The sequence below is a fragment of the Amblyomma maculatum genome, chromosome 5 (genome assembly GCF_055883805.1).
Source record: "Amblyomma maculatum isolate TAMU_Amacu chromosome 5, ASM5588380v1, whole genome shotgun sequence".
NCBI lineage: Eukaryota > Metazoa > Arthropoda > Arachnida > Ixodida > Ixodidae > Amblyomma > Amblyomma maculatum.
The window spans coordinates 95,252,335-95,276,566 of record NC_139348.1 but is presented as its reverse complement, the minus strand read 5'-3'; the positions used below and the strand labels follow the sequence as shown (position 1 = coordinate 95,276,566).

The 24,232-nt window shown below is 46.8% G+C and overlaps 2 protein-coding genes across 2 annotated transcripts in view; one reads left to right on the top strand and one right to left on the bottom strand.

Moving 5' to 3' along the window:
* Positions 1–5,425, bottom strand: part of eIF3d1 (eukaryotic translation initiation factor 3 subunit d1) — a 54,252-nt gene extending 48,827 nt beyond the window's left edge. The window contains exons 1-3 of the mRNA XM_084603920.1: positions 5,203–5,425; positions 5,033–5,078; positions 1,850–1,986 (exon numbers count right to left, since the gene is read on the bottom strand). Of these exons, the coding sequence (XP_084460046.1) occupies positions 1,850–1,986; positions 5,033–5,078; positions 5,203–5,370 (351 nt within the window). The 5' untranslated portion in view covers positions 5,371–5,425. The remainder of the gene's footprint in view (positions 1–1,849; positions 1,987–5,032; positions 5,079–5,202) is intronic.
* A 961-nt stretch (positions 5,426–6,386) lies between these two features.
* LOC146188819 (uncharacterized) overlaps positions 6,387–24,232 on the top strand; it is a 99,017-nt gene continuing 81,171 nt past the window's right edge. The window contains exon 1 of the mRNA XM_084603919.1: positions 6,387–6,652. Within this exon, the coding sequence (XP_084460045.1) occupies positions 6,596–6,652 (57 nt within the window). The 5' untranslated portion in view covers positions 6,387–6,595. The remainder of the gene's footprint in view (positions 6,653–24,232) is intronic.

The following is a 24,232-nucleotide window of genomic DNA, read 5'->3' as shown; positions in this document are numbered from 1 at the left end:
TCTTACGACCTCACCAATGAGGTCTGTTTCCATCTCCCGCCGCGCCTTGGTGGGGCCGTCACCGCCCCACTGCCGCGCCTCTGCTACCGCCGCTCACGCGCAAGGAAAACGCGCGCTCGCTCTTCGCTCCGCACCAAATCAACTGCAACTGCCAAGTCCAGACATTTCACCCCTTATGATTTATACAAAGATGCCGTAATCAGCGTCCGAAATTTACCGTGTATGAGGAATAAAATGCGGTCAATAATCCGCGCATACGCGCGCGCACCTTCGTCAGTGTGGCCGCGCAAGTTCGAATAAATCTTCGGGTACAGTTGCCTCACCACTTTTTGCCCCTAAATTTTGTACAAAAATGTACCAGGTTTTGTAGTCTGCCTTTGGAAGCTGTAAGTAGGTGTAGTGCAACCTGACGTGAGTGCATGGTAAACTGATGGGTGGAGATTTTGTCAATCGCTGCCGTTTTCGTTTAGAGTAAAAGAGGCACCAGCGAAAATTCATGGCGTGTCTTAAATTCAGAGTAAGGAAAAGAAATTTCCACATATAGTTAGAATTTCAGTTTTCTAGTGGAGTGGGCTGTTCTATCTTCGGTCAAAACGTATCAGTCCGTTGAAAGACCGAAGATGTATATGTAGTCTCGAGGCTGACGCACACCTATGATAGAAGTAGTCTGTTTAATACATAGATAAATAACTTTTAATCAGGGAAATTGGCATAAACAATTATGCATAATTGAAAAGAGCGGCAAACAATACAAAAATTCTTTTTCAAAGTTATACATTGTACTGCATATTTATCAATTCATCAAACTGCAACCTGCCGCTAAAAAATTCAGTCTCAAAATCTTTCTGGACGGCCTGTACATATAAGGAGCTGGCATCTCGTTCCTATTTGTCACTTTTTCTTGGCATCACTGATTAGAAGGATACTAAGAAATTTTTCAGATATCAAAGAAGCGGACTTTATAGCATGGCCGTTGTCAATTCTTTCCGGGCAACTCGGCAATGGTGAATTCTGAAGTGCTGGTTGAATTAAGATCTTAAGTGTGTAGTAGGTGCACATTTTTTCAAGAAAGAGAAAAGAAGAAGAAAAAAAAAAAACCCTTGTTCTGGTTTCAGATAATGCAGGTGACTAGCTAGAACCTTGGCTTGTAGAAGAATGTACGTTGGGCTTATTCTTTCGCTAGTTTCAAGAAGGATAGGGCAAGTTTCACACCCGAAGTCACTGATTAATTTAACAATGTATCCAGCGGCGTGAGCTAAACCGGAATATGTGACAGTGGGTAATGGGATGACAGGAGATGCCACCACTTCCGTCAATTTGTCGGTTACTGACTGCGGCAGCGCAGAAATAACTCCTTCGGCACCAATGCAAGGTGCCTCGATTTTGCTCCCATATGACACATTCGTTTTGGCAATGTTATCAAGTGCCACTGTTACAGCTCTTGAATCTAGCATGTCGTTCCCTCCACACATAAGCCTTACTTTCCCGAAGACAGACTTATAGGGTTGCTATTGAGTTTCCTGGTGAGGATGGAGCCAACACCTTTCCGAAGGAGGTATTCTACTGGATTTCGTGGTGAGCAGCAATGTTTGAAAAGCCACCCATTGCCACTGAAGCAGATGCGGAGCGAACAGTGAGCAGGTTGCACCCCTTGCGGCGGCGGAGAGCGTAACTCTAGGGCGATTAAGAAGGCCGTAGGAAAGAGCGTGTGCTCTCCCTCGAGACCAGCTGTGATCTAGCCTCCGTTGTGCCTTTACATTGCACTACTATTGTTCAAGCCGCCATCTACGCAGAAGTGTTCCCTTACACCACCGCTTTTAGTACTCCCACGCAGAGAGCATGCACCCACCTGGTTCATGCGGAACCGACCCCGCTGGTGCATGGGCTTGTGCATGCGTGTCGTGTCCACCAGCTGGAAGGTGCTCTCGTCCTCATCGTGGTAGTAGGCGTACTGGGTGCCCGACCCAAACTGAGACGAGTACTTGTCTGCGGCACAAAGAGGCACACGTCAGGGATGCACCGGCGTACATCCACTGTATGCTCCCAGGCAGCAGCATGCTGCTGCTGCTGTAACAAGAAGCTTCCAGCAAGGGCTCTATGGCCTGTCACGCCATTTCAGCTTACACGTAATGTACAGTCAGGGTCAAAAGTTTGCGGGACAAGAGTTCGTGAAAAAAAAAAAAAAAATATCTGTGTGCGGTCGGGCAAATATGAAGAAAGAAAATATCAGATGACAAACCAGCAGGGCAAGGAAGAAATAAATGCTTTTCTACAAACCCGCGTCCCGCAAACTTTTGTCCCTCGCAGTACACAAGCAGGGACTGAGCATCTAAAAGGAACACTGAATGAACCCCATGTATTTTCTGTTCACCTTTTGATGTCAAAAAAAAAAAAAAAAACTGCAATAATCATTTTTCCAAAATACAAAACTAAAAGGGGTTAGTTATTTTTACACTGGGCTGAAAGGTGGCGTATCCTGGCTCCAGGAATCGACGCTAGAAATAAAAAATTAATAGAAAACTGTCACACCATTGCCATACCTTGCTTGCAAAACAGCTGGCAACAGCAGTATATGTGCATTTTAGATTACGGTCTTTCCTACCTTAGAGAAGCTTCTCTAACTCACCGACACATGTGTACCAGTTTGTCCCACTGTCACTCTAAGTTGGCACACATGGCATCAGGACATAGACCTGCAGGCAAGTGGTGAATGCTGGCTCTTTAGACTGATGATGTGCACATGATGGTTGCTGCTCTGTGGCAGTGACGAGTCTCGTGAAACAAATTAGAGGGTAACCCCATTCCCTACTGCTTTGGACCCAACACCAACCATCCACTGAGTGCATGGACGTCAAGAACCACGTTCAGCCCTTTGCGAGCTTCTTCGGAACCTGAAACATTTATATCACCACTATCACGGCCCAGCCCAATCACCCCAAACTTCTGAATATTCTGAAGTTCTGAATATTACCACCAAAAAGTAATTAAAGAGTGGATTGTTTTAACAGCAAGGTTATGGTAGAGCAGCTACTTTTTAAATCTTTCAGACACTTCACTTTCTTAATGTTTTACTTCATATGCTTTCCCCCACAACTCTGTTAGTAATATATACAGGCATTACTCAATGTTGACATTTTCCTCCCATCATTTGCCATCCCTGCTTGGATTAGATTGAGGGTTTACAGTACTGTACAAGTAAATAATAAAATGTCTAGATTTGTACGAGAAAAACATAAGTATGCTGATAGGGAATCAATGGTCCCTCAACTGTTTGCTGAACCCAATGAAGTGCCACTTTAAGACTGAATGGACAACATCCTAAGCTCATGCAATTGAACGGAGCGTGCTAGTGGGGATGCAACCTACATAATGCAATCTTCAATAGAACAATCATATACTAGGTGTTGTGCTGTGTTCAAGTAAGAACATCTCTGAGAGTAACTGCTTTAAGTGCTAGCAGAGGGGTTGTTGGCGGTGCTTCCTCCAAACACGCACCGGTCAGGAGCTGGGTGTCAGGCTGGGACACTCGTAGCCATTTATTGCCAGAGGGTGTCTGGCAGTGGGTTTCAAAGTCGAGGCAAACATCCAAAACCATCAGATCACAACTACACCATCCTTGCACCACCTTAATGCCTGCAATCCATGTGAACTGCCAACTCCCACATGCAAGAGAGATGCTTGCAATTTTTCACTCAAAATGGTCACCAGAGCCAACACAGAGTGCCTTCCTCCTCCACTTCTTATCTCGCATTTCCACCTTTCCCACTTCCTGCACTGCACTCCTCATTCTCCAGCTACGTCGGCCTTCTTACACCTTTCGTTGTGCCCCTCTACGGGGGCACATTCCTGCACCCCTGCCATAACCTTCTACTTCCACAGTAGCCACCCTTCAGTTCTCATCGCACCACCCTCAGATTGCGCATTCTTCAGCTCTCATCATAACATCCTTCCACGGTAGTCATACTGTGGGCTCTTACCACAACAGCCCAGTTCCAGCTTTGTGTTCCTTCTTTCTTGCTACACAGCTCAAGCCACTAAGCAACCCGTTGCTTCTCACCTTCTTCGCTGTAAAATATGGGGAGGAAATTTGCACCTGCTAGCTGCAGCAGGTGGCATTATACCATGCTGCTACCAGCCATGATTGGCAGGCGGCATGCGACTACAACAACGAATTAAGGAACAAGAGCAGATGGCTCGGATCTGCCCTCTGTAAGAAAATCAGCAAAATTTTACCTGAAAATGTCTTTCATTCGATTTCTAGGGCCTGTTACTACATTTATTTTGGTTCTTTCCCTATTCCTTTCGCAACCCTCCTCTCCAGCCATCACATATACTACTCAATCTATCCACATCTGCCTGAAATTCTCCACCCGACACATGCCATATCAGCTTCATGAATATGCTGCCAAGTGGGGACTACCTGCAACACTGAGCTCGAACTCAAATTTGAACACACGGCTGAAGCCATTCTGAGCCGTAGCAGCTGCTTTGCGCCATGTCCCAGACGGCTTAAAGATATACGTTCAAGCTACACCGATGCTTACAAGTCAGTATCCTGATAACAGCTTGGCCATAGAAGTGCGATTTGTGCCGTGAGAGATGTGTTTTCGCAGCATGCAATGATCCCTTGCGTATAACCAAAGGCCTGTCAGTACAAAGGCAGGAACCGTGAGATTTTTTTTTTTTTTGTGCTCGTGCAGTATAGTTGCCCAAAATATTCACATTTATCATTCACGAGTACGACGGCATTGTGACAACACCGCGGCAGAATCGAACAACGAACAATCTCAGTACACTAATCCCTCCGCATTCCAGGCCTGTTCAGCCGAACACGGTCAAGTACCACTCGAAAACTCAGATTTTAGGGACGACAGATGTGTGCCAGTTTAAACATCTGGCAAACACGAAGGAAAAAAAAAAAAAAGGACGAAAGCAATCAAGTCATGCGATTTGAATACGGTCTTAACTGGAGGCTCGGGGTCTCAATGGGCACACCGCAACACGTCACACGGTCAATCGATACAAGACTCACTGGCAGCTCTTCTGTCCTGGTACGTGGTTCCCGTCCAGTCTGCCACCTGAGAAAACGTACGAGAAGCCCGTCAGCTCCTCACAAAGCACGAGAACGCATCGCGTCCGCGAACGCCAGCAGTAATGATTGGCATGCCGGTGGCGATGTCTCGCTAAGCCTAGACTACTCGCCTTGCCCAGACGGTCGCTCTTGGCGAACGGCTGGTATGGCATGTCCTGGTACTGCTGTGGGATGGCACAGGGACCCCAACCATTGGGGTTATCTTGGATCGGCGGCAGCACGAAGCGAGCCGTCATTGTGGACGATGTATTTCTACCGGCACCGCTGTCGGCTACCATATGCCTCTTGATGGTCAAAGAAAGCCGGAAACGGAAAACGTGTTTTGCGAAGTATGACCGGCATAGAGTTCCTTACACTAACTAGAGGGAAAGCTGAGGGCGCTGCACTTCAGCCACCATGGGCGCGCTAAGAATCATGGGCCGGTGTGCTACTTGTTGCGGGACAGTCGGTTTTTCTCGGGTACGTGGAGTGGCGTTACTGCAATGTTTCTTTTTTGTTATCATCATCATCTGAAGGTGCGTACATAGACCGCGAAAGCCATAGTAGCGAAGGCGCAAAAGCAGACGTCGCCAATAAATGGTTTTTGTTTCCCGAAATGCCACTAAAAACTTCCTTAAGTGATTGCACAACGATAAATATTTTTAAAACATTTTTTTTGTTTCAAAGTGTGCCTATTAACTGTGAATTATTGGTATTTGTGCTGCTCAAAACTAAGCCAATAGGAGAAAGGGTCATCGCTTATATTGGATAAATCTCACACTGGCATTCTGTTTCTCTCTCTTTTTACAATTTATAGTCACAATATTCAATCTTAGGACATTATTTACGGTAGAACAACGTTTATCTTTGCATTACTTTTAGCCAAAAGTTGTAGTTCTGCACTCGGTAGCTCTCCGGCCCATGATGCTTTGAGCGCCCATGGTGGCTGAACTGGCCGTCTGGAAACTCCATGTAAACTCCCATAGACGGCAGCACAGCTATAGTGCTCTAGAAGATTATTCTAGAGCACTATAGCACAGCTTTCCCTCTAGGTAAGAGTAAGAAACTCTATGATGACCGGTATGACTGGGAGGACCCTGTAGACTAATAAAATGAGCAGTCCCACAACAAAATACATTCCAAGAATACGAAAACAAACTTGTATAAAATATAAAATAACATAAAATAAAAAATAACAAAATTTTTAATAATTTATTAAAGAGGTGGGCAATTATAAGCACCGTGATTATAAATTATAACCGAGGCTAGATAGCGCAGGCTACCTCCCCGTACTGGGATACTGGGATGAAACGAACACAAAACATGACATCTATGCATCCACATCGTCTCAATATGTCGTGGTCGCAAATGGTCGCAACGCACGCCGCTCGCCACACACGCGATGCCGCGTGCATTGTTACAATGTTAATCTTGCTGTTGTGGGTGGATTTTGCTAATTTGTGGACTTTACACTTGCTTGTGTAGTGGTAGCAGTACGAAGCGACGAGGACTGTCTCCAGCGTCATGATTTTGTTTTCTCCCGGGACGCAACTGCTGTGTGCCTCAAGGGTATCGGGAAAGGTACTGTACTGAGCTTGCAGTGGCATATGCGGCGTTGCATGTGCGTTCAATCCGCTGCGCTACTGTGCATGGTTTATTTCAGTTATCATTGCGCTGCCTAAAGAAGTACTTTGGTTTGGTCTAGTTGGTTCATAGCTAAAGTTGATTCTGAGGACGGCGCGAAAGGGACGAAGACAAAGAAGGAACACGAAAACAACAGGACAGGCGCCAACTTTCAACTGAGGTTTATTCGCGCAAACCTTGCTTTTTTATGAAGCACCCAAGCCGTATCACAAAGCCAGCCACATGTAGCGCCAAGCCGTATCACAATAGCCTATCGCAAAGTCATCCACGTGCAGAGTTCAGAACGTTGTATGTGGATGACATAGGCTATTGTGATACTGCTTGGGTGCCTCATAAAAATGCAAGGGTTTGCGCGAATACACTCCAGTTGAAAGTTGGTGCCTGTCCTATTGTTTTCATGTTTCTTCTTTGTCTTCACCCCGCCGGGGTGGTGCAGTGGTAAGACGCCCGACCACTGTGCCGGAGTACCCGGGTTCGAACACGACCGCGGCGGCTGCGTTTTGATGGAGGCGAAACGCAAAGGCGTCCGTGTGCTGTGCGATGTCAGTGGGCGTTAAGAAACCTCAGGTAGTCGAAATTTCCAGAGTCTTCCATTACGGCGTCTCTCATAGGCTGAGTCGCTTTGGGACGTTAAACCCCACAAACCAAACCAAACCTTCTTTGTCTTCGTCCCTTTCGCGCCGTCCTCAGAATCAGCGCTGCGTTAGCATATATCAAAACAATCTAGCTGGAATAATCTTTCGTTTGGTTCATCTGTTTCGAATTATATCGTTCTCATCGAAAGAGGCACGTGACCAACGGGAGTGTAGCGGCGGTACCGTTGTCAGGTGGGAGGAGGTTTGGCTCCAGAAGGCGCCGGGCTTCTGCCAGGCGCCGCACCTCAAGGTCTCACATAACCTATCTGCCCGTCATCATTCATACATCATCCCCGGTACCTCCCCCTCCTCCCGGATGTCCGGGGGGAGGAGGATTTTGATTCGGGATGACGGCCGTACCCTGGCAAGGGGGCAGTTGTGTGGTGACACGCACACAGCAGTCATCGAACACTATGCCAACTGTGTTTAAGGTCCCCGCTGTGCTAGCAGGCTAAACACAGGGAGACCGGACCTTCTTTGGACCTCTGATGTCCTGAAGGACAACTGTAACTTTAAAGGGCTTCATATCGACACTGTTATGGTACGCCCAGAAACCTCGCAAATAATCGGTGGCCTGCTCCACGTGTCTATGAACTCTTGCTCGCTGAGGTGACGCTGCTCACGGCTTAAGTGAAACCAGACCTCCCTGCGGACTCGTGCGAGCACCTCATGAAGGCCTGGAACACTGCGCGAAAATGCAGCGGCGCACCTGGCAGACCAGACTTGGTACATGCACTCAACGAGCAAGAGCACAAACTGTTTCACAGCATGCCTGGGTAACGGGTTGAGGTACCTGACAGTTTGATATGGCACTCCTGGAATGCTAAACAAGGTAGCCACTCGTCGAAGGAGGGCTGCTGGGAGAAGACATTGTGTAAAGATGTGCACAATGTCTTCACGACCACCACAGAACGGGCAAACTGGATGCAAGCTCGCTCGTGTGAATGCCTGGCTGCGGATGGGGAGCCGTCCGTGTGCAAAGCGATACATGAACGTCGCTCTGCTTGCATCCAAAAAGTCTGCCAGTATCAGATTCCAGCTTGGACGCATATTGGACAGATCTGTTTGAATATACCTAGGGGGGAGCTTCGGCGTCAAAAGATTGGCTAGGTCTTTTAACGGTACTGCCAGAATGTCTGTGTCGGCCTGGAGGCCTCTGAGTCGCTCCAAGCAGTTAGCTGCTTGGGCGTAAAAGGGCGAAGGAGAGCCAGAACGGGGAACACAATGGGAGAACGTGCTTTGCGAAAAAAGACGAAGGCGGGTGCTCAGGAAGAACGAGGTCAAGCTTCGAGTCAGGGATATGTCTGAATTCAGGGCTGTCTGGGTCCATCTGACGTGTAGCACTGCGGTTACTATGCCCAGGTCGGGGAGGCCAAGGCCTCCCTTGTCCCGAGGCTGTTTCACCACAGGCCTCCCGATTTGATCTATCATTCCGTTCCACAGGAAACGGAAGAGGATTCTTTCAAGCTGCAGCTTGGTACGTGCCGGCAGAGGTGTTATGCAGGCAACATACGTCAGGAACGAAAACAGAATTGACCGAACGACAGTAGCCCGTGCCGTGAGGGGGCACGCCAACGTCCCATATTCTCTAACTCTCTTCTCAAGCTTCTCTTTAGCAAGAGGCCAGTTGGTCTCGGATAACCCGTCGGAACGGAAGTGGAATCCTAGTATACGAACTTCATCCCTCACAGGAAGGCCATGAGAGGGGTTTGGACTGGACGGTGCTTGCCTGATGTACAGGGTGGCACTCTTGGATTTATTCAGCCTAGCCCCACTAGCCCTGCAGTACCCTTCTATGACGTTAAGGACGGAGCACACAGATGCCTCGTTCGGAACGACGATAGTCAGGTCGTCTGCATAGGCAAACATGGGGACAGGCGGAGAGCCTGGCGGTAAAGGAAATCTGCCTATCTGGGAGTCTTTTGCTAGTCTTTGGAGGAGAGGTTCGATTGCAAGCACATAGAGAGCAGGTGATAGGGGACATCCCTGTCTAACTCCACGGCCTACATCGAAAGCCTGCGAAACCATACCTTGAACTGTTACCGCAGAGGTAGGCCTTGAGTACAAGACTCTCACCATCCTCTGAAAATCAGAGTGGAGGCCAGCCTCCTGTAACACTCTGAACAAGTAGGCATGACTAATGATGTCGAATGCCTTTTCTTGATCAAAAGAATAAAGAATGCCTGATACATTACGCGCCTGCGCCCAAAGAAAGAGGTCTCTAAGGGCGAAACCATGAAGCTGGGTGGAGCGGCCTGGAACACAACAAGCCTGATACGGACCTAATAAGTCTATTGAACAATGTTAACCGTTTGGACAGGCATCTTGCGATGAGCTTGTAGTCGCAGTTCAGGAGCGTGATGGGACGCCAGGCTCTCAGGTCAGTGCGTCTCGACTCGTCCTTACACAGGAGAGTGATCAGCCCCTCCCTTTGAGTATCTGACAGAGCCCCCTCACTAAGGAGCCTATTCACTAATGAGGTGAAAGGACCCCCCAGTTGCCCCCAAAATTTGACGTAAAACTCAACGGGGAGGCCGTCCGTCCCTGGACTGCGATTCCGATTGGAAGCCTTAATGGCTGCTAAAATTTCCTCTGCCTCTAAAGGACCACCTGGGACATCTACCATTTTTGACGGCCTCTCAAAAGGAAAAGAGGTCATTGACGGAGGAGGAGCTGTGTACAAATTAACATAAAACTGCCTTGCCAATTTCAAAATGCCCTCAGGTGTTTTTTCCGCGGCGGTTTCCGTGTGTCGGAGGGAATAGACCATCTTCCCGCAGCGCCGAAATCAAGTAAATGGTCACGCATGCGTTTCCCTGTGTGTCGGCTCCCTTTGCTCAGAATCCCCTCTCACCCCACCCTTCTTGTCGGCAGTTGAAAATGCCGGGAGCAGGGGTCAGCGCCATACTGCCCTCCACAGAAGAATGGTTTTGAGCGAGCATCTTGGTGACGAGCTTGTGCACGTTTCCTTTTTTCTTTTTTTGCTACTGGAGTTGAAGGGCGCTTGAGGGCGTGGGGAGTAGAGGGCTGGACCAGGCAGACTGGGTTCTGCGAAAAGGGGGAAAATGGCAGTTTCTTCCCAATCTTTCTTCAAGCATTGACGTAAAGACATTGCGGCTCAGACCACACGTGTCCGCTTATCGGTACTCGATGGTTTAAGCTAAGCTGCCGAGCATTGCTGTTGCGCAGGCTTGAGTACAGGTGTGTGCCGCTTCACGGTTTTTGTGCAAGGTTACGTTGGAATGACACATGGTGGTGTTTACAGAGCCGAAAAGTGTTCATTAAAATTGGCTGGCCTACGAGTGTTCAGGAGCACATTAAATGGCTGCATCGAAGACGACAGGGTTCTGCAAGTGCCGAAAGCGTCCCTCAATGTACTTGAAGAAAGTTGTATTTGAACAGCAGTGAAAAATAACTGTTCAGGATGAAGGTGTTTTCTTTTCATTTACATGCCGCAATGAATGACTCCCTACCAAGGTGTAGAGAAAGGAAAATTAAAGCTGGTCCCACATACGATTATCCAGAGGACGGCCGGTCAAGCTCTTAAATTTACTTCATATTTTATATGCTGTTGCCTGATCTGCAGAATAAAGCGATGTAATTACTCGCTCCCCCATCCACACTTAAACTTTTTGAAGCACACATTATATTTTTGTTAAGGAAAGGTTGGTAAAGAATGAAGTAACATCATGCGTAGTAGTAATATACACTGTTATGTCCGCGGTTGGCTTGAAGAAACAAGGCGTTTGTGAACACGAAAAACTGTTTATTAGAACTAGACGAGCGGTACGCGCTGGCGGCCGCTCACTGGGGCGGTCCAAAGTCATCTCTCTCCAGACACGGTTGGCCAGTGCAGACAGGAGAGGGCTGGGGGAAAGAAGGAAGGGAACATCGAGAGGGTCGTTGGTCCTTCGTTCACAAGCGCAACCCTTGCAAACACAACACCGCGGCGGGAATCGCGCACTGGTTCAGCGGTTCATTGCTCTCCCAGCTACGCACAAGACACACTACCTCCTCCCCCCTTAGAAAGGGGCCTTGTAGCGGTCAGGAGGCTGGCGGGAACGTGTGGATGTGCACTATATTATGGCCATGGCATCAGAACAGGCGCTTGCCGTTTCTGTATTTGGCGTACACCTTGCATGTTGGAGCGATGCGTCCTCTGCCTCGATATCCCAAGCCATGGTACCAGGGACCGAAGGGCTGCTTGTTTGGATCGGTGTTGTTTGTGGTGGTGCCATCAAAAGACGAAGCTGGTCGAGATGTTGGCGGGCAATGCCCCCTCCATGTGTACAAGCCAGGATCTCTTCCCAGTGCGTTTGTCTATTACAACTGGGGCCCGCGCCTGCTGTCCGTGGAATTTTTGAGTGAGAACGCGTTGACCGTCTTGCATTCTCATAACGCGGGGAAGATCGTCTTCCTTCTGCCCGGTTTCAGGTGCTGGCATCGGAAGGACGGCACTCAGATGGGTTCACAGCTCGCATGCGAACATGAGCTGTGCTGTTTGAAGAGAAAGCGGGTGATGAGTAGGTGCAATGACCCAACTTGTTCCTTCAATAGAGCTCGCTTGAGCTCTGCCACATATTGTTTAACCTGGCCGTTTGTAGCCGGATGGTAGGGAGCCGATGTGACGGCTGCGATACAGTTTTGTTTGAAAAACTGCCTGATCTCTGCTGACAAGAAGGTGCAGCCATTATCAGAGGCGATTTTTCTTCGCAATCCAAACGTGGCAAAAAATGTTCTCAATGCATCAATGACCGCAGCTGACATTACTTTGGTCATCTGTTTGAGCTCGACCCATTTAGTGCAGGCGTCGACAATAGACAAGAAACGTGCTTCCCTCAACCGATCCTGCAAAATCGATATGAATAGTGTACCAGGGCTCACTTGCCTTCTCCCACTGTGGGGCCGGGGCCTTTGGTGGTGCTTTTTGGTTGTTTTGGCATATCTTGCAATTGTGAGCACTTGCTTCGATGTCGCTGTCGATTCCAGGCTACCACATAAATCTTCAGGCGCACTTCTTCATAGCAACAATTCCTCAATGTCCTGCATGAAGCAGTGACATAGCTTGCGTGCGTAATGCTGGTGGGATAACAACTCGTGACCCATAGGTGATGCAGCCGTGGTGCGTCGTTGATCTCTTGTGGTATGTGTTGAAGTTTGCTCTCTTTAGTCAGCTTATGTTGCCTTCTTGAATGGCGTTGAAAAGCTGCGATAGGGATGGGTCCTCTTGCGTCTACGTAGCAGCTGTATCTGCTGTTAGTGGCGGCTTGGGCAGGGCCTTGAGCATGACCACGTCTCCTGGGTTAGGTGGCTCTTCGTGAGTAGTGCTCAGCGGTAGGCGGCTCAGTGCGTCTGCATTCTGGTGCTTCTTTCCCAATCGGTGTACAAGGTCGTAGTCATATGCTGACATCTTGATGCACTAGCGTGTGATGCATGGTGACTTCTGGGGCCCGAAATGCCTAGCAGTGGCCTGTGATCTGTTATGAACGTTACTTTTCACCCAGCAATGTACTGGTGAAAGTGTTCGGCTGCGTAGACCAAAACAAGCCCCTCGCAATCGAGCTGAGAACATTTTCTTGGCTCATTTCCTGCCATTTGGCACCTATCCTTCCTGAACCATCATCGTGAGCGTCGGTTTGCATCCACCTAGTCTTTAAAGCAGGAAGTCAATGCGATCAAACTTTTTGTTTATTCTTTTAAGGAAAAAGGGGAGCAGGAGAAGACCCTCATGAATGCAGCTGGATGAGGTTGATTCCAAGCAGGCCGGTACTACAATATTACAAGTACAACATTAAAACAAAATAAACTTACAGCATGAAATTAAAGAAGTGAGAGCAAAGACACAGACACATAGGATTTCAATTACAACATGAAAAAAAAAATAAAGGCATTTTTATTATGCACACATTAAAGAAACAAAATAAAAGCTGTGCAAAGTATCCTGAAGAAAATGCAACGTGGAAAACTCACTATGATGTAAACCAGATACCCACGAAACCACGGCACAACATGAAACCATTGTATTATGATGGAAAACACTCGTCAATAATCTGAAGAAACAAATGGCTACTAGGTCTGTACATTACGAAAGGAAGCATATGAGAATGAGATGTAATGAACAGATATCCAAGATTATTTAAATTTTTTTGTTCAATGATTCCAACCACAATGCTTGAAAATAAGAGTATGCCGTACTGTGGGCACTTATCACACATAAAATAATAGGAAACATGTATGAGCAACTTTACTTTTCTATTTTTGCCGAAACAGAATAAAAACAATGTGCTGAATATTTCACACTCCACGGAAGTGCTGCATCATCTTCAGAAATTGCCCTAGGTTCAGTTCTCTGCTGGCAAGGCATTGCTCCAATTTCTGTATTTCTTCGTCCTTCTTTGCCATTTCTTCCTTTCCTTGCTAGGCCGCTGTTAGACATTTGAAGCAAGGAAGCTCTGCTCACGGCCTCATCCCACTTTATTATGTCTTCAAATGTGTAGATATTTGGGTGGGCCTTCCCAAGTGTGTCAATTTTTCTGCAAATGAAAATCGCGATGGTTGGACAAATATGAAATAAGCGCTAAAGAAATGATGACAATAACGTCCTTGCCTATGCCAGGCTTCCTTTAGGTTATTCGTCTGTGCTCCGCTGTTCTGGTGTTGATTCCACTGCAGGACGTTGAAGTTGCCATTGATCCATGTATTCTCGAAGTACAGCATCAGCTGCAAAACCCCCTGTGTCACTGATGGGGCCGCTGCTTTCAAACCACGCCATGCAAGCCGCACAAACGTCTCGGTGGCATGAATGCCCAGCTTATCATCTGGCGTACGAATGTAGTCACTGACACATCTTCTGCATAAGCCTTCACGAGGCCTGGCACTTGCACTTTTTGCCAGATTGCCTGGGAAAAATGAAAATGACAGCCCCGGCCGAATGCCATGAAAAACAAGAAAGTGCCGGAATGAGCGAAATTTCAGTCTGTGCGCGCTTTAACCAGCGATAAAGGCAAGTTCGGTCGCAGCACAGTTTCCTTAAATGTTGTGAAAGCTGACACGTATACTTCTTGCTGTTTACCTGGCAGAAGGAAGTGTGCAACGTTAAAAACGTATGCCATATTTCACCATACTCTGTGTAACAGTTCACAGAACAGTGATGGGCGCGAAAAAAATGTGCCGTCGATAAGCACTTCCTCTGCTTCCACAAAATTACTGATGGCCTCGTGTGTAGAAAAGCACAGCCCGTGGCCTGCACTTTTGCCGATGTCGAAGAGTAGAAGGGCTCTTTTGTCGATGGCTTGGGTGTACACTCCACGTAGCTTAATTTCGGCCGCTTCTGCAGGCAGTGCTGGCTGTTTTCTTTTTTTTTCTGTAAATGATACTTTTGACGCTCTCAAACGTCAGGAGCCTGGCTGTGGTTGAGTCTTGAGATCGCTGATCGCTAAAGCGTGTGAAGGACATGGCATCTCACGGCCACAAGGAAAGAAAGCATACATGATGCTGGATTACCAAGCCTGTCAAACTAACGACTTTTGCTGTATATCAGCGTCTACTCTTATATTTTTCATGATAAGGAGACTATGAGGAATGCAGAACTTGATTTTTTATGGCCCCCACGTAGAGCAGGTACATCATTTCTTGCAGCACTATTCAGCTCTCGTAAGCACGTGCACATGCATGCATGATTCAGCTAAACGAATGTCTCGACTCTTAAGATGTGTTGGCAACACTTCGCACTGTTAAAGGCTGTGCCATGGTAGGTAAAAAGTCATCACAATATTTTCAAGCCGCTTTTTGCACCACAGTGCAAAGATACAAGCAAACTTTTAGCTTTTTCATTGATATGACTTTCTCTCAGAGTGCACAGTCATGGCGCTCGGACCAAATAACCAAAGCTGCAGAGATTATGTTCATCGCTCAGAAAATACCATAAGGATTCCAACTCTCATGCACTCTCTACAGGCTGCAGGCATTTTCATAAGACTTCCCTTATGAGCTAGGTGGTCCTTACCTTGCAGCATGCAACTGCTATGCACGACTTAGTTTTGTGCACCACATACCTCATTTCCAACATAGTGTTGACCGGTACGATTGGCTGGATGAGGCACAAGGCATTCATGGTGCAGGAGAGCCCATGAGCAGAAGCTGCGATGAAGCCAAGATCCCACAATCGCTGTGCAGCATGATTATTTCAGCACACACTGAAAGGAAATAAAAATGGTTGCTCTTGCTGAGACAGGGCTATTTCGGGCCGGAATCGTACTCGAAAATGAGCCGCCGGCGACTGATCGAAGCATAGGTATTGAAGGTGCTGCTTTCTGGCACACGGAAAGGAGCTCTGTAGTCCCTTCTACGCTTCACTTGAAGCTATCGACTCACAGCAAGATGCCGTAAAAAGAATTGTGATCACTGAATATCGATGCATCAATGCAGAAAACTTTCCAAGCAAGCTGTAATTTGGGTAAAGCGGTGCCATGAGCTCTCCTAGAGTTAGCGAGGCAAGTACGGGATGCCGTCGTGTTTTGCGCTGCATTTTTGCAGTACACACAGTCTGGAGAAACGTGCAAGGGTAGGTGCCGCCCGAACTATTTTGCAGAATCCATTTCAGTCCGGTCAATCTGAAACAACGCGATGTGAACGAGCCTCTTGCCTGGCACCTGCGCCACTGTGTGCCAAAATTGAAAAGAAAAATAAGTCATCAGCCCCGCCAGGATGGCGCAGTGGTTACGGCGCTCGACTGCTGTGCCCAAGGAAGCGGGATCGAATCCCGGCCTCGGCGGCTGCGTTTCGATGGAGGCGAAACGGAGTAGTGTCCGTGTGCTGTGCGATGTCAGGCATGTTAAAGAACCCCCAGGTGGTCGAAATTTTCGGAGTCCTCCACTACGGCGTCTCTCATAGCCTGAGTCGCTTTGGGACGTTAAACCCCACTAACCAAACCAACCGAAAATAAATAAAAATGCGACTGCGGATTTTGGCGAGAAGAGCTTCTGGGCCTGAGCAGCCAAAAGCACATTTCCATGAGCAGGGCACTTCTTGGAGGGCTGGCTGAACCATTTTGTTCTGTGCGTGTTTGGGCATGATATTGTCACGGTGACGAGAGATCCAGTGACCTGCACACATACAGAAATGAGATTTTTAAAAAAATATGAAATAGCAATCTACCATCCTGATGACAGGCTAAAAAGAAGAAACCTCTTATTTATTCCACACTACAGAAAGAATTTGCCCTGCATCCTAAAACAAAGGTTTTCTGAACAGACTGAAAACACTAGGTACAATGGAGTAATACCGCTGTCACACTGGCATTTCGAAGGCCCTCGAACCGATTGTCTATCGACTCGAAGGCCTTCGAACGCTGCCACACGGGCGCTTTCAACGGCCTTTGAGTCGGTAGTCTTATCGAGTCAATGGAACAGCTCAAAACTCTATATCGAGATCTCGAAGGCATTCGAACGTCGCGCAAGGCTGCTAGTGTTGACCCGAGGAGTGCCACATGCACTTTAGTGCACAGCATGTTTAAGATACCAAAACATTAACAAGCGTTATTATTCCATATCTTTAATTTACGCGGTAAAATATTAGTGTACGTAATAATTAAAAAATAGCATCGCTTTCTTTACGGCGCAATATTTTTGTACTCACTACCACTGTAACCTGCACTGCCGAGGAAAGCAAACACAATGAAAAGCACAGCCACTTTAGTGTAGTCCTCAGACCACAGTGCACGGTTGTCGATCGTTTGCAATATTTTTCTAGTGTTCTTTTGTTAAATTTTCCAACGCCATTAAACCGTTTTCTTCTTAATTGAACCGGTGGTTCAATTAAAAGCGGTTATCACAATGTTTTCTTTTTTTCCCTTCTTTTCTACATGCCTTTTTTTTTTTTTGTTCTGAAATGGCGCACTCATATGGGCCCGGTGACTGAATGGCTTCAACAGGTTGGCCGTCATAGGAAATGTCTGGTCACATAATATGACCGGAGGCACTGCAGTGCTGCCCATCGTGGCGATTGGCTGCCGGAACCGAGGGCTGTTCATAGCTTGTTCAAGCTTCGATCCACTGTACGCATGGGAGTCATGGCAGCGGCCTGGGGATCCTAATTTAACGTACAGAAACCTGTAGCGGTGGCCCACAAGTGCAAGCAGGATGATGCTATACCTGTAATAAAAATATATAGGGTTACTTTACCATTCCCAAGCAGTCTGTACATAACAAAAACAATTTGCGCATAGCATTGCAATGCTTGCCATAAGCTTTTGTTTGCTCATTACATGAGGGGCCAATGCGCTGTCGGCACTGGCGCCGAAAAGTGTGACTTCCGGTAGCAAAGTTTTAATTGCAGGTGGACGCTCAATATATACCGACTACCATTATACAGGAGATTGAGAGCTTACCATCCTTTGTAATTCCTGCAGTCAGCGGCGTTTTCAGTGGGAGGCGACACTGGAAAATGGAAGCTGTCCAACGCCCCAACTGCCTGCGGGCATAGAACTCCTTGATGTGCTCCGGCATTGTATTGCCTGTCGGCATCTTTATCCACTCCTTCTCCATGAGTTCCACCATGGCTTCACAAAACTCGCGGTAGGCTTCATTGACTGTCGACCGTCTGACGGCGAAAAGCTCGGCGATACTGCGTTCTCCGCCCGAGGAACACAGCCGGTATAGCCCGTGGTGACCCGCTAGTCAACAGGGATGGCTTCTCTCATGTTTGTGTCTTGCCGCTCCAGCAATGATAGCACCATTTCGACAATGTAGCGAAGCGTAGACGGCGTGATTCGAAGCGCACACTTGAAGTACGTTTCGCCGAGTTGCGGCAGCGTCTCCTCGAACCACCTAGTGCTCCGATTGAAAGACCATCTTTCACGGCTGACGGTTCTGCCGCATGAAAATGTGGCCGCATTTAGTCCATTCAACAACGGAAGCTCTTCTCTGATGGCATCTGCCTCAGCTTTTGACGCCTCAATGTCAGCGTCAAGCTGGGAGATTGCAGCGAGGAGAACCATGAACTTGGTCTCTGTATCAGTCGCTTTGTCATTCATGATGATAAAAGTGCACAAACACACCATATCAATACGGAGATGGTCTGAATTGCAACCTGTACGCGAAGAAACATAGCAGCAACACAGAGAACGCAACGTACGCCGCAGAAAACCCACAAGCAATAATGGATGGCCGCGATATCAGTGTTGCGAGAGCATTACAAAATTGCGACAATTCGTGTGAACGTCAACAAGTTTAAAAAAAGAATAACAAAGTTGTTCTTCAATAACTGAAAACCTAGTTACTGAAAAAAAAAAGACCTCGCCGGGGTGGCGCAGTGGTTACGGCGCTCGACTACTCTTCCCAAGGACGCAGGATTGAATCCCGGCCACAGTGGCTGCTTTTCGATGGAGGTGAAAAGCAAGGTGCCCGTGTGCTGTGCGATGTCAGTGCACGGTAAAGAACCCCAGGTGGTTGAAATTTCTGGAGTCCTCCACTACGGCGTCTCTCATAGCCTGAGTTGCTTTGGGACGTTAAACCCCACAAACCAAACCAAACTAAAAAAAAAAAAGGTAGCAGTTATATTGTATTTTGCATTTATAGAAAGATTTTAGTTCTTATCAAAATCGAAATCAACGATAGTGGCGCCACGAATGTTTGGCGGCGAACACCAGAACTATTTCAATAGCCTTTGAGTTTTGCCGTGTAACAGCGGCACAACTCTTTCCAGTTCGATCGCGATTGAAAACCTCGAAGGCTATCGACTCAATCGCCTTTAAAAATGATCGTGTGACTGAGGTATAACACTATTTCAGTGCTGGACAAACGGCCTCACAATTCTTGCGGAGCATGCAGACAGTGAAGGTCCGTCTCACCCATCGTGCCATTTTAATGCCTTTTTGCCAACGCGGGCCAATCAGTGCTGCTTCCATCCCTGTTTTTGGAGGTGCTTTTAACTATTCTTACAAAAATTTTTCTGTTGCATGCATCCTGCAAGAAGGGTTGGACCTGGGCAGCCTGCACTTGCTTTATCACAAATACAACCAGTGTATGTGCTCGAGTGCCCACCATGATTCATGCTTCGTTTTGTGTCAGTTCTTCAGCTAGCAATTAATCATTGCAGGGGGCATTACAAGCGTTCCTGAAGAGCACAGATCGAAGCAGCTCAGCTGCACTCATGCTGGCAGTAAGGCGAGCATCAAAACTGCAGAATAGGTTCACCAGGTCATCAGTACCTGCATACACTTCTGCTGCTACAATGCACTGTGAGGCAACCCATGCACTTCTTGCATGCCCCGTTTTTCTTTCTGGGGATTGAAAAAGAATGGTGGAACTGCTGCAGCACCTGACAAGTTCCAGTAATTTACATACCTTTAGGGACGACTTCTCAAGGTGGTGGCATTTCCTGCAGAAGGAGGTCAGCTACAGCTAGGGACCTCAAACTACAAATTTACGTTGAGTAGATGGTTCAGGGACAGACCTGCAAGGAAGGTTTGGCATCGCAAAGCACATAACGAAAGGGTACACACAACATACGTCTACTATAATGCTCAAGGAAAGATAGCCTGCAGTGGCTACTGTGAATATATTTCACTTACAAAGTTGTTGCTAAACAAATCTTGCTTTGAAGGCACTGTAGCCATTAATAAAAATAGTACCTAATAAAGTACAAGTAAGTTTATATATTTATTCACACTGTTAACCCTTACTGAGGGCCATGACGGATGATCCACTAGCTATTACACATACACTAGTTACACTAGTTAATGACCCACTAGTTAGTGCACATACTCTGTCGAGCTGTCTAAGGTCTGCTGGTAGGTGGTGTCATGAGGATCGTCGTCAAACGTCAGGGACAGTTCAGCACGTTGTGGTGAAGACCGTGGTTCCATCTCCTCACGTAGCATAATGTCTGCAACTGTGAGTTCAGTCTGACATTCTGAAATTAACAGAAGAATTGAAGGCAATGTGCAACTTGCAAACAGGGTGACAGTAGAGTGCTAGAAAGGTGAAGATGGATCACAAATGATGGTTTTAAGGGGCTTAACATTTGAAGGCAACTAAGGCTGTGATTGACATCGCTTTTGAGCACTCCAGAAATTTTAACCATCTGGGGTTCATTAACTCGTATTACATGGCATGGTACACAGGTCTGGGACCACCGTGGCTGGAATTGAACCAGTCATTTGGATCAGCAGCCAACTATAATCTAACAAAGAATGGGCGTTCATGATCTATCTTTATTCATTTAGTCACTGTTCTCTTTAATTTCCTTTGATGTTGATTACCTAACAGCCGGACCGTGCTTTCGTTAATCTCGTTGCCCTCTTGAGTAAGGCGTGCCATTTTTTTTGCGCAATTTATGTGCCCTTTTCTCAGCTTTTCCTGCTTGAGCCGATTCTTCATGTAGTGCAAGTAACTGCTAAGCTGCTCTCCCGCTTGCGTCTGCTTCTCTCACCTCCACCTCTTCCATCTGTTGTGCTGGCAATATTTGCTTTGCTGCTGCAATTTGCGGGATCACTTTCACTGGGTAGCATAGCAAGGGGAGATGTGCTCAGTACTGCAGCAGTAGTGCTGCTACTGTGTGTGCCGGCAACAAGGACTAGGGTGTCAAGGTGTTTCTGAGGGGACCATCCTCCCCTGAAGCGAGCACTCTGGTGCCTCAGTGATGACTGGCAGCTGCACATGACCAAGTATAGCATATAGCATTTGTCATCTTCACGGGTGAGGGGTTAGTTGACCTAATGGCAAGCAATCATCAGCTACCCTATGCTATGCCGGCCAAAACAAAAAAAGGTACAGTTCAAAAACTTATCTGCACATAACTGCATAGATATATTAGTGAAGAACAACTTAACAACACAGTCTTGTAAGCTGATAACTCAAAAACAGTAATGAATAGTACGTTTAAAATGAGTGAGACATTGAGTGTGCCATTTGTAATATACACCCTTGACAAAGGGCCATACCAAGACAAAAAGTAAATAGAGGTAGGAACTATAGTATGACACTGTGGTTGTACTTTTACAACCCATGGCTGTACAAGTACTCTCTAATATTTGCAGCTGGCCTCCCTTTTACGGTGTTCTGTACACAGTATTCTGTACATAAAAAAATCAGTAGTGAAGGAATAATGCCATCATTGAGTTTGGCACATGTTTGTCGGCCACGGCAGCTCTGGTAGCCATGACCAAACTTTTGGCAGTTGAAGCAACCCCTAGGGTTTGGGATGTAGGGTCAGATGTCTACTTTGATATAACCTATGGAGTCGGGGAGCTTGCTGGAATTGAAGGTTAGGACTATGTGCTTTGTCGGCACATCTTGTCTTTTCTGATTTTGATCCTGTGCACTCTGATTACATTTTACTCGGAAAGGCCTTCTAGTAGTTCATCAGTGAGACAGGAAATCCTTCTCTGAGATCACACCCTGAACAGTGTTCAGCGATCTGTGGGCAGTGACTGTTACTGGGATGTCCCCAAATGTGACAAATTTATGAAGATTTGTATACTGGTCGGTGCTTTGGAGTTTGAGCAGGAGATGCCCGCTGGCCAGTTTGCATACTTTGTATCTGGGTCCTAGGATGTTTGTTAGGGACTTTGAAACTACAAAAGGTGAAATTATCCGGGTATGTTTACTAGGGTTTTCGCTGTGGATTACATGGTACTTGGGGAAAAGAATTCGGCTGTTACAATGGTCCGCCTTTTTTTAAGGCAGTCATTTGGTTTTGCTCAGGATGCCATAAAAAAAAAAAAATGCTGTTCGGCCACGGTGCCAGCCGCCCACCACGGAGCCCAACAAGGGGACGGGACAGGAAATTGCGAACAAGTCCTGCCTCTGCCCGCTGTACACCATAGCTATAACCTAATATGGGGCAACGCAGGGTAGTTACTCTACACAAGGTTGACCCTTGCTGCTTCAAATGACCACACATCCGAGGAGTGTGATGCCATGCGCTACACTGTGCAAACTGTGCTGGTGGACACGCTGCATACTCACGGTCATGTCCCTCTTGGAAGGAGGAAAAGGACATAATAACAATAAAAGTAAAGGAAAATATAACATTTAAAGAGGCACGTAAGTGTTACCTTGTTGCACAGGGCACATTCGTTTTCACTGTTAAACCAAACTATTCCAATGTTGTGGAGCATTGTGGCCTCTGCCCAGACACAGCCTAGGGCAGGACCATCCCTGCTCCAGGCAGGAACAGCAAGAGCTGTCCTGCCATTGCAGAAACGGCCCGTCAGCCTCTCAGGCGGCAGCCTACACGGCTTTCCCCCAACAGGAGAAGCCAGAAAACGCCACATCCGCATCTCATTCGCGAACCTCCATTGCCTCTGAGCAGGCAATCGATACAAACACCTTCCGCCACTGCTACAGAGGCGGAATAGCTCTTTGAACGGAAAAAAAAAAGAAAAACGTAATAACTGGACCAGACAAACCACAAACTTTTTTTTTTAATGAAATCGGTGCGATTGAGAGCAGGCAGGAAGGCTCTCTGGAGGCGTTGCAATTGCTGTCAGGAGTGATGTTGCAACTAGCGAAATCAGCCGAAGAACTAAATTCGAAGCCGTGGCTGTAACAGTCGTTCATTTTAAAACATTAACAATATGCTCTTTGTATCCACCACTACCTTTAACCATAAACCTTGCTGACTTGTAAGAACTTCTGCAACAGCTTCCAGAAGCATATATCACATAGTCGGTGATTTTAATGCTCACTCATCATTTTGGGGAAGTGAACTAACCGATACTAGAGGTCGTATTTTAGAAGATTTTATGTAACATCTGCCTTCTAAACACGGGAAAGGAAACATACTGCTCGCCAAGCTACGGAAAAATGAGCTGCTTACACCTATCATTCTGTTCACCCTCCATTTTTGGCAATTGTAAATGGGATGTTCTAGACAACCCTTACGGGAGCGATCGCCTGCCTGTGGTTATTAGCCTTTTATCCTCCCCAACAATCTTCTCTACTAAACCACGCCATTTGGAAATTGCACCTGGTGGACTGGTCATTGTTTAAATCAGAAGTCCATCTGGAGGAGATATTTTCAGATAGTCTCTGTGTGTATGAACTCATGATATTTTTACATCCTGTATTCTCGCTGCTGCGCATCTTGCCATTCCTCAGAGTTCAGGAGTGGTAAGAAAAAATAAATATTGGTACACACAATAATGCAAGGCAGCAAAGAAAGAACAAAATAAGGCATTGGGCGTCTTTCGTAGATACCCAACATACGAAAATCTAATATTTTAAAAAGGCCAGAGCTAAAGCTCTGCATATTCGTCATAGCGCTCAAAAAACATCCTGGCAAAATTACATATCCTCAATAAAGAGTTCAGTCACATCCAGAAAAATGTGGGAGCAGGTAAATAAACTAAATGGCACCTACTCTCCCTTCACTCTTTCCCTGCTGACAGCCCCAGGTGTGCAAACCAGTATGGAGGAGCAAGCTAATATATTAGGGGAACATTCTTCCACAATTTCAAGTTCCACACACTACACTAAATCTTTCTTAAAGCACAAAACAGCTTAAAAACAAAGACTTCCAACAAGTGGAGGCCAAGACGAGGAGCACAATAGCCTAATCACAATTCAGGAATTCAAAAGTGTTTTATCTGCAGGTAAACAAGCTGCACCCGGTCCTGGCCAAATACATTATAAAATGCTCCCCAATCTATCCGAATGCTCAAAAGAAGCACTTTTGAAATTTTTTAACAAAGTATGGATTGCCGGAATACTCTCAGAGGCTTGGAAGAAGGCAATAATTGTACCATTCCTAAAGTCTGGAAAACCACAGACATCTCCAAGCAGTTATAGGCCCATTACCCTCACCAGCTGCCTAGCGAAATTTTTTGAAAGCGTTCTTAATATCAGAATAATGTTTACTCTTGAATCCCATGAACTTG